Source organism: Atta colombica, unplaced genomic scaffold, assembly GCF_001594045.1.
Source record: "Atta colombica isolate Treedump-2 unplaced genomic scaffold, Acol1.0 scaffold21, whole genome shotgun sequence".
NCBI classification, from domain to species: domain Eukaryota; kingdom Metazoa; phylum Arthropoda; class Insecta; order Hymenoptera; family Formicidae; genus Atta; species Atta colombica.
In genome coordinates this window covers 1,362,339-1,373,605 of record NW_017259305.1, presented here as the reverse complement: position 1 = coordinate 1,373,605, position 11,267 = coordinate 1,362,339, and the positions used below count along the sequence as shown (strand labels likewise).

Here is an 11,267-nt window from a genome sequence, read left to right as displayed (position 1 = left end):
TTTTTTTTTTTTTTTTTTTTTTTTTTTTTTACGTAAATGATTATCTACATATATAGAATTTTTTTACACTCCTAAATTAACATTCGAAATATCAGCATTATTGACTGTTTATTTTTTAAACATTAATATTAAATTTCTTATAGAACAGATCGGATATGAAATTGTTTGACTTTCTTAATAATTATATTCTTTATAAATAATGATAAATAATGATAAAATATCTACTTTTTTATCATTTTCTAATTTCTTTATTTTCAAAATAATTTATTTGCTTGATTCTTTTAGTAAGAAATCTATAATCGCACGAGAATAGATTGAAATGATTGAAAATGGATTCAGATTTTCAAAAATATGCATTCGCGCGAACATTAAAATAAATCCTTTTCAATCCGGAATGTATTTTCATTCATTTATAGGAATTGCATGAAGCATATTTCTATGCCTTTTAATCTAAAAATACCATCAACTTTTTCTGTGCATCGTGAACATTTGCTCAATTCAAAATTCTGAATATGAAATGCAGTTTTTCAATCCACTTGCATCCAATTGAATCTAATTGAATCCAATTGAATTCAATTGAATTCGGATTGAATCCAATTGAATCCAAAAAAAAGTTTTTGCTATTTAAAATACATATTCAGATAGATAAAATTTCAATCTATTTTAATCTATTCTTACTGGACGTACTTCTAGTGTTAAATATTTATTAATTATATATTGTATATTATTGATGTATAATTTATTTAATATTTGAGATTATCATGTGTACAGATTTATTAATTATCTTTAAAAAAGGAAAAATTTAAAAAACAGATACGGATTCTCAATCAGTGAAGTAAACGACTGAACTTCATTTTCTCGTTGCTGTGAAAAATCGCTTTAGGTAACTTTTCCTGATAACTATTCCTGATTAAATCTGAAATAAAATTCGATTAGATAAAATTAGATAAAACTCGATTAGAAATAACTTTATTTCTACAATTTTTTCCCTATTTAAAGAACTATTTATGCGAATTATTTATTAAAAATTTATAGAGGCAGAGAAGAGAGACTTTCAGATGTGTCATTGTCCCTCGCTAAGCACCGACAATTATAATTCGTGTTGAAATTCGATACTACATCACTCATGAATGAAGTTTCACCACGTGGACTGCGAAACTGCATGCGATCGCCATCTCTCGCGAGGCGTGTGAAAGCTGCGCGTAAACATTGAGGAGGATTGTGTTGTCCCTTTCTCTCTCCTTACCTTGATGCGATAAAAATCTCTCCCTCGTAGATTCTGGTACGGCTGATTTATCATCCTGAAATATATACACGAATCGCGAATCTTAGTTCTACTGCACTCTCAGAGAGATCTGGAATGCCGATTATTCTAGTCTCCCGTTACAATGAAATTTCACGAGATTTTAGTTCCGCGTATCTCATACTCGATTCAGGAATCCCGTTTTAAATTGCATTAATTTTTTTTTATTATATATACATTCTTATATCAATATATCAATTCTAATTAATATGATTCCTGATTTCAATTTTTTTCTGATTCTGGAATCCCAAAAGTCTTAAAATGTAATTATGTTAACAAATAAATTAATAATACATAAGACTCTGGCAAAATAATCAGTAAAATTAAATCAGTAAAATTGCCTTTAAGAGTCAACATAGGATATTAAAGTGTATAAATAATTTATTCTACATAAATATTAATAAGAATATATGTTTCGATTATTGGTTTGGCTCTTCTTCAATACATAGTTGAGTGAAATATACAAATTAATACTGATAATGTATGAACATAGTCAATTTTTAATTAATTTTACAAAAACTTTTTTCAAGTCGAAATTATTTTTGTGGCGACATTGAACTGAGTATTAGTGTGTTGTTATTGCATATATCTCCTCATGTATTGTAGTTCTTCTATTTACATTAACGCATTAAATTGCCGAATTTACTAAACATTGAATATTACAATTAATTATAGATTAAGGAGATTGTAAGGCATAAAACATAAATTAATATTTACATTTTGAATAAACTACATATGAAAATTGTGTTCATAACATTTTGTTTTTATTGAACAACACATTTTTATAGATCATTTATTTTCAAATAATTAAAATAAAATAAAATTGAGTTCTTGAAATAACAAATAAATATATTGATAAATTAATCCAGGCGATTGAGAGCAGAATTGTGACGCCGTTTTTTAAGCGTTATAAATTGCGTATATAAATTGTATTTCATAAATCTTACATGTATAGAGTAATATCGAATATTTCGGTTTCAAAGTTATATTCTGTGAGCGAAAGTTCTCTTAAAGATTCATCATAATCCATAATTTTTGGTTAATGTTTTTAATGTGTGATTCGAAGATTGCAGTGGCGATTATTTAGCTACAACTAAGTGAAGAAAAGAGGCTTTTCAAATTGAAGAGGCTCGCTATGCTACATTCTTGAATTCGAACGAATAATTGCATAATGTTGAAATTAACACTTGAACATCGCTGATGATGACTCGAACTGAGCCGAAATGTTCGATATTATATTAATATAATATATGTAACTAATATAATATATGTAAAATTTATGAAATATAATTTGTATATAACGCTTAAATAACGGCGTCACAATTCTGCTCTCAATCGCTGAATTAATTTATATATTAGATCGGGGAAAAAGTTTCTTCGTATTTAAAAAAATTTTTTTGCAAAAGTTTTTCATTTGTTGCGAAATTTTCGTTACAATTACATAAGTATATCATTCGCTAGAGCAAAGTTTCAGCTTTAAGAATCTGTTTTTTTATATTGCGATATGATGATTTTTATCGGAGTTATGAGCAATCGAAGTCAAAGTGCTCCTTTACTTAGTTCGCGAATAACTCAGGAACAAAAAATCATAGGAACATTTTTTAAAAATGAATTTGTAAGAAAAGCTTCAAGTTTTCATGATAAATAGTCGAAAATTTTCGTAAATTTTTTTAGCACATGAGAGAAAAAAAATTTTTCATCTTTTTCAGCTCGTAGTTTTTTAAATGTAAAAATTACTAAACTCAAACACAGAAACTCAAAAAATAAGTAAGTAATAGTAAAAAAATATAGAGATTTCAAGCTTTAAAATCCTTTTTTTAAATTTAAATTTCATTTTTGACGAAGATATTGTATATACAATTTTGAATTAAAACATACGAAGAAACTTTTTCCCCAACCCAATATTTATCATTTATTTTATTTATTATTATTTTTATTGTTATAAACAAAAATTTTAAAAATAATCATCTAAATTTTTTTGTATAAGTATTAAAAATGACTTATGCAAAGATAATGATTTCATTGAGATTCACTGATTAATTATAATAAATATTTTGTTTATTTATTGAACAACTAATGTCTGCATGTATCCCAATACAACTTTAGATAAATATTCTTGAATTAATAAAATATTTATATAAAAAAAAGGTTTTTATCATTATTTTTATATATTTCTATTAGAGTACAAATTAATAAAATATTATGTTTTATTAAAATAACTTTTGATCTAGATAAATCTAGTAAATTGTCTCTAATTTTTTTGTATTTTTTTTAAATGCAATTTAGAATAATCTAATTTTTTCAAGTTTCATTCTTAATGTATTTGCCTTACAACTTCCTTAAAAGAGAATTTTTACGATCAATTTATATAAAAATTTTATGTAGAACATATTGGAAGTATTGACAGCTTACACATTATAAGTTATCATGCAAATACTATTATTATACTTTTATAATACCATTATAATACTTTTATTAATATTTGTATAGAATAAATTATTTACACATCTTGTGTGATATCAGTCTCTTAGAGGCAACTACAATTTTACTGTCTTAAAATGTACTTTAGATATTTCTGTACATATTAAATTTGGACGAATGGTTCAACAACATGTTTGTAAATTCTAAGTATTACAGATTTTAAAATTCATAATAAGATTATCTGGAGCTAACGTGGATCTGTTAGACTCACTGAATTATAAATCTTTTTGTCAAAAATATTAAGCAATTCAATTTTCTTTATGTTACATCTATAAATTTGAATTATTCTTTCTATTAAAATGTTCTATTAAAATAAACTTAATATGTATTCTTTTTTATACAAATTATGTTATTTGATGCCTTGAAATTAATTTATTTATATTAAATGAGTTTCATGGATCCAATGTCAATCATTGTTTTACAGATTTTGACATTAGCTTAGAAACTTAAGCTTCAATTAAATCTAGATTCTAGATCTCAGCTTTGAGAAATCAAAAAATTAAATCAAAGATCTGTTTTCTGTGGCTGAAATAGTGTATACTTTTGGAATTTAAAGTGAGATAGGTATACGTTTGATATTTGTCGAAAGCGAGAGAGAGTTCTAAAACAGTCTAGTGACAGGAATAGAAAACAGACCACAAATCATGTTAGGTTATACATACTTTGATATTTGGTATAGATTTTTTTATGTCTACGAGTCTAACAATTTTCATGATCTCTAATTTGACACTTTCGGTGGATCTTTTTCGACAATTTTGCTCTGATTTATAAAAGAAATCAGCGCTTGACAAAAGCAGGCAATGAGCAATACGCACTTTCGTTGATACGTTGATGCCTTTCAGAATGGACTCGAATTTCGAAATATTGTCATATATCGGTACGGAGGATGCCAGTCGCACTTTGGACGAATATAATGCCTTCAATGGATCGAATTTCTCGCTTCTCACATCCAAACTCTCGTCCGATGTATCACTGCCTTCATCTGCCATTGACAAGTCTGTTCCTTTCACCTCTTGCACTGAGCATACACTAATTCATACTATTATTTAACCTGTTTTTCTTTAGCTGAATTGTTCGAATTTATGCTTAAAATAAAAGTCATACAATTATGCTTTAGAAAGAAAAAGAACGAACAGATGTAAATTTAAACGAATCGATGTAAATTTAATGCAGTTACAAAGAACAAGTCTCCACTGTTATTGATTATAAATGCGACCACGTGTACGCCTGCTTGCTAATAGTAGTACGCCTGACGCCATAAAGTGTAGTCGTAGTCACACTTTCAGCACTTCGGAGAGCAGCAGAGAGCGCAAGGCAACGAGAAAAGCGGGAAAAGTTCAAAGCGAAGATCTAACTTTAGACGATCTAATTCACATCTGTCTTTTGAATAGCATTCTATTTATAATTTATAATTTATAATTTATAATTTATAATATTCTGTATTTTCTCTATATATGTTTTACATATGATTTTTATTCTTCGAAATGTGTGAAATTACAAAGTTATTAAATTTTGTATAAACATAAAAGGTAAGGTCTTTTTTACAAAGTAAATAATAATAATAAATAAAAATAAAAAGAAGCATGTGAGCTACAAGGTCTTTATGAGTAAAATCTGTTCAATAATTCATGTATATATTTAAAATATATCGAACGAATTGTTGAATAAATTTTTTGTATAAATATCTTGTGATGACTTACTATGCTTTTTTTTTATTATTTAATTATTATAATACAGGAGATAGCTTAAGTTCTTTAGAGAGGTGGGGTTCATTGAATCCATTCAATATATAAATCTCTTTATCAAAAATGTCAAACAATTCAAGTTTTTTAAATATTATAATGTTTGCAAATTTGGATTATTTTTATTAAAACATACTAATTTATTAAACATAAGTATTCATTTCTTTGAAATGCAAATTATGCTATTTTGGTTCCTTAGAATTAATTAGTGCTTTTTAAATAACATAAATTAAATCGATCTTATAAAGTCTCAGCGTTAGTAACTCTGTTTGGCATCAACTCAGGAGAATTAATAAATAAAAATTCGTGAAAATTTTGCACAAGACGGACATTTACGCGGCGTTCTCGATTGGAAACGTTCATTACGGTTCGGTAATCAGTCGCGACGGTATTAGTTCTTAGACGGGAGAGGAGGATGTTCACCTCTATTCGTAGAAACTTTCTTTCGCAGTTATGAGTTACGTAAAAACACCGCCGCGCCATGTCGAGTAGAAGCTGCATAGAAACGGCGGGAGAGCGCGAAGTTACGCGCACAGGAAGTGAAATAGCGCTATGCGAAGCCAGAAAGAAAGTTCTCGCTCGGTGTTTTCACTTTCATGGAAATTGCGCGCGCCTCTCTTTCTCTCCGCGATAGCATTACGCGAATTAGTCACGAATCATCAGCGTTCCTCGTTGCCCGCGGACAAGCAGCCTTGCAAACCATCAATCAACTTCTTTTTTAGAGAGAGAAAGAGAGAGGGGAAGGGGAGAGGAAGGGGGAAACTTTTTTAATTTCTTTGTTTCTGACACATAAACATTTCCGTTTTCTAAACTTCTAATTCATATATTTTTTTAAATCCGAAAACTTTATGCGCTAATAAGTTTACAGATAATTTCTCTATTAAATTTTTGATTTTGCGAAGTCGCGGTAGCTCGTCTCTCCTACAGTACGAAATATTGCAGCAATATTATTTTGAAAGATTGTAATATTTTATAAAACATTGCTGCAATATTATAGCAATATTCCTACGCAAAAATAAAATATTGCTATAACATCATGCAATATTTCAATATTTATTCTAGTTCTATTAATTGCTAACATATTATTGTTTAATACCAAAATACATACGATAAAATTATGATCAAAAAATATTCGGGGGCCTAGAAAGCACATCCAAGGTTATGTTCCCGAGTGCCACTCAGGTATCATTCCATCTTTGTTATTTACTAACACAAGCATGACGTGACATCCAGAGAACATCTGGAATCCGAACAAAAGGACAGCGAATCTCCAGAGAAACTTCCTCACCCGATTTGTCTACTCCTTCATATAGGACATTTTCTTCTTATGAGAAGCATCTCTAATGGTGGGACCACGTACTTATTTATTGAATTGTAATATTGCAATAATATAATGCAATATTTTCTACAAAATATTAAAATTACAATATTTTGCAATATTGTTTGCAATATTTCCAATAAAATTATTATAATTTAAATATTGCAGAAATATTGCTGCAATTTTTATAATTATATTGCACACTATTGAAATATTATTCCTATAATATTTCGTGCTCTAGAGGCTTTCATTTGTATTTAAATACTTTCTCAAAAATGAAATGCATAGAAATGTATATAATCAACCTTTTCAAGCTTATAGCAGTGATGCGTATGCAAAATACTCAAATTGTTCCCTTTAGAGTAGTATATTTTTAGAAATCAATTTAATAATCAATATTCTTTTTTATAATTTTGAATAGTGCACAAAAATTGTTTATTATAGGTTAGAGTAGGAGCTATAATTGTTCAAAATAATCTCGCGAAAGCGCAGATAGAACCATTTGTGAATTATAAGCGCAATCATCCTTAGATTGTACGTCAAATTTGCGTTTCATAAAGGTCGAATTACAGTTTCACCGCCCTTAGGCAGTGAAATACTTCCCAATCAACTCTCCAATAACCATATGATTGGAACAAACAGTCAAGAAAAAAGGCTCCTGCATTTACTTTCGTACTCAAAGTGTGTTGATAAAGAAATCAAAGAGAGAGAGGAGGAGTGGGAGGGGGAGGGGGAGGGAGAGAGAGAGAGAAAGGGAGAGAGGGAGAGAGAGAGAGAGAGAGAGAGAGAGAGAGAGAGAGAGAGAGAGCTATTTTTTATATTTTTCCGTATACTTAATATTACATCGTATTTAAGCTTATACGGGTTATACTATACACGGACGGCAAGAGAAAGTTAACAATATTATCAATCTACATTTTAACCGCGTTCAAATTAGAATTCAAACGAAGTGTGAATGCGGTACGATGCACCGGAAATTATTGCGAGATAAAGAGATCTCGTTTCGTGCATAATTAATGATTTCATTGCTTATCTTAATTTATTAACAGAGAAATTAAAAGCTTTTATAAGAACTGCCGATATTGCATGTTTGTCATATATGTATATTTCGCTTCGATTTATCATAAATGAAGAAATACTGAATCTATTTTTTAAACATGAACAAAAGTACACGTTTGCATTTGAAGTAGATACATGTTTGAAATTAGGTAAAAATAAAAAAAAGTCTCGTACAACAGATATGGGATCACTAGTATTGTTTATCGTGTCAATAAATATGAAGATTAACAATAACTTTTAATTTTATCGTAAATTGATAATAAAATAAAATGTGATATCAGACTAAAATCATCAACATAATGAAACGTGTGGAAAAACATGTTAAATATATAAAGCATGTACAAACCGAGCTATTTTACAAACTGTGATTAACTTATCTCCTAACTTTGTTCTATTATAAAATTGATATTTTATTTTGCTGTATCATTTATTAATAATAAGTTTTTTATTGTGTTTTTTAAATACAGATAAATAAAACTAAAGATTATATCAAATTTTTATAATAGATGCAGGAAAAAAAATGTAAAAGTATTATGTGTATTTATTTTACTTTTCAAACAAATTTTCATGGTGAGATGAGAATTTTTAATAGATAAAATTTTTCCGTATTTAAGTTTTAAAACCTTCAAAAATTACATTCAATAAAGATTGATTTTTCAATTTTTAATATAAGTTCTTTACACACATTTAATGATAAATATTTCTTTTTCTTTATCATTGTTATGCGAACTCTTATGAACACAATTCCATTGGTAATGCATTCTTTAATACACAAGGTATTTCTAATAATAAATATTTGAGGCCTACCAATGTTAACAATTTCGAAAGATTTTAAGACTTACCTTTAAATATATAAAAAGTGTAAAGAATAAATAATTATTATAATCTTCCAGGATGGTGTAGATTTTGGAAAACTATATGTAATTTTAAAATCTCTATATCTATCAAAAATCTGAACAATATAAAAGAAGAGTGACTAATAGTGCATTCCTTGTGATGCTTGCAACGGATCATGGAATCATTTCATCCTTGTTGTTTATCAAATATTAAGAACAAATAGTACTCGCGAGCATTGCGAACATTAAATGGAACGCATTCTAAATTAAAATAAATATATTATGCATTTAAAATTTTATCAAACTGACTAATATTAGAAAATTAAAATTATTTATAATTTTATTTTACGACTCTTGCAAAAAGATAGTTAACGTTAATGATACAATGAGCACTATGAGTTTCAAGTTGTTAAATTGGAAATAAATTCTATCTCTCCAAAGATTAAAGAATTTATCATAATTATTCTACATGCGATTATTTTTGTGAATGTTGGAGCTATTATTAGTTACAGTATAATTTATTGCTTTGTTTTGATTATCTAGCAAACGATTATCAAAACTGCAGTTCCAAATGTATGAATGCTATAAATAGATACAATTTGATTTTGGCTTTGAATTAATCTACATATCTAAAAAGGAACCTTGATTCAAATTGAATAAGTCATTTGTATGACTTGCAGTATCACGAATTGTTGTTTCAGTCTTGTGGAAAGATTGAACGAAACCACTACCCAACTATCAATGGCATTGAGGTTAATCCCAATCCGCAAGATGTTGCGCGAATCTCAGATAACGGCTTCCCTGACTAATATTAGATTATCAGATCCCTCAAGGGATCCGAAATAACAATCCTGCGATATATCCTTATAACTAAGTCTCAATGAATATAAGTGCGAGAAGCGATACACTCATTCTTAATTTCATGTTCCGGAAATTAGTGCTGTTAAATTTAATGAAGTCTTATCATCAATAAATAACCCAAAATAATCGTTTTAAAGTTCCTAAGAAAAAAAAAGTTTAGATATAAATATAAATTTAAAAATAATATATTTATAATATATAACTTTTTTGTAATTATTACCTTTTAAAATATATACAGCGTGACATGATAGCCGCCAAGTGGCCGATAGCTTAATTAAAATGTTTAGATTATATGTATCTACGGATCTTATATCTGTATTTATCCTTAATATTTATGTTTGCATTACGAAAAACCATTTGGAGTTTAGAATTAATCACCTGTATTTTTGTGCACACAAATTTTGAATCTAATTGTGAATTATGCTTTTAGGTGAACAATAGCGTGTAGAAAAGAAAAAGGAATTGAACCATTTGAGTGCGACATACGAGGGAGACGAAAGAAGTAGGGAAGTCTTGGAGGAGGTTAGATGTTAGAAGGTGCGGGGGTGGCTAAAGTGGCCCCGCCGCTGGGTACGGGTCCCGATGCCGGTCCCCGTATCGCAAACGCCCACATTAACCTCCACCCTTGTACCCAAGGAGGAATCAAACATGCCCTTCATAGACGACGAACTATTTTGGTATTCTGACAATGACGGAAAAATGGATTTAACCCAGTGCCTTCAGGTGAGTAATCAGTAGTAGATTTAGAATTTGGGATTCTCGAAGAGATTTCTGTAATATTCATGAAATTTGGTAACGCCTGGAATTTATAGATATAAATTGAATTTCGAAGAATTTGATGAAATCCGAGAAGAGTTATGAATCTAGATTTAGAATTTATTGGTTTGTGAAAATATAAGATCTAAATTACATAAAATATCCGAGATACTCAAAATCTATGATTTATTATAATTCTACAAATGTTGTATAGTAGCGAAATAAATCTATCTATATAATCATAAGATAAGAGAATTGATCGAATCTCTATCTTTATCTTCAAATTTTTCATGTTTTTAGCAGAGCAACACGGGCCAATCGGTAGAGTTTTCTACGATGGAGCTAAGTGCTCTAGTAGGAACTCCAACGGCATCGAATGTGCCGGTGGAGGAAGGTGCGGGTATGTCCGTTGTTGCAGGGGAGGAACTTTTCGATCCCCTAGACTTCCTAAGGGAGCTCGAAGCAGAGGCCAGCCAACCCACCTCCACCACAACGCCTTCTTCCTACAAAAGACAGAGGCACAATATCGCTGCCGCGAATCCTTTATTAGCAGGTGAATTGTATATTGTTCTTTATTCATATAACAGCAATAAACCTTTTTACAATGTAGACGAATTGCAATACAAATAAAATGCTTTCCGTTTAGTGCATAAATTCTATATTTATAAGTAAGACAAAATACAATTCTCGCAAGCAATTAGAATATATGTATGCTCATACATATGTAGAATCTACATATATGTATCAAGTGGAAAAGTTATTTTATATGTTACAATATCTATAAAATAGTTTTTAGTTACCTTATACATATGTGTGCGTGCGTGCGTGCGTGCGTGCGTGCGTGCGTGCGTGCGTGCGTGTGTGCGTGCGTGTGTGTGTGTGTGTGTGTGTGTGTGTGTGTGTGTGTGTGT

At 29.3% G+C, this 11,267-nt stretch overlaps 2 protein-coding genes across 7 annotated transcripts in view; one reads left to right on the top strand and one right to left on the bottom strand.

Annotated features, from left to right (window-relative positions):
- Positions 1–4,848, bottom strand: part of LOC108687615 (U7 snRNA-associated Sm-like protein LSm11) — a 41,038-nt gene extending 36,190 nt beyond the window's left edge. The window contains exons 1-2 of the mRNA XM_018193478.1: positions 4,600–4,848; positions 1,247–1,301 (exon numbers count right to left, since the gene is read on the bottom strand). Of these exons, the coding sequence (XP_018048967.1) occupies positions 1,247–1,301; positions 4,600–4,773 (229 nt within the window). The 5' untranslated portion in view covers positions 4,774–4,848. The remainder of the gene's footprint in view (positions 1–1,246; positions 1,302–4,599) is intronic.
- LOC108687614 (ecdysone-induced protein 74EF) overlaps positions 1–11,267 on the top strand; it is a 289,947-nt gene that overhangs the window by 98,818 nt on the left and 179,862 nt on the right. For 5 of the 6 annotated variants that reach the window (XM_018193471.1, XM_018193470.1, XM_018193476.1 and 2 more), the window contains 2 exons: positions 10,031–10,323; positions 10,657–10,909. In XM_018193471.1, the coding sequence (XP_018048960.1) occupies positions 10,183–10,323; positions 10,657–10,909 (394 nt within the window). In that variant the 5' untranslated portion in view covers positions 10,031–10,182. The remainder of the gene's footprint in view (positions 1–10,030; positions 10,324–10,656; positions 10,910–11,267) is intronic. The other variant, XM_018193474.1, reaches the window with a different exon arrangement.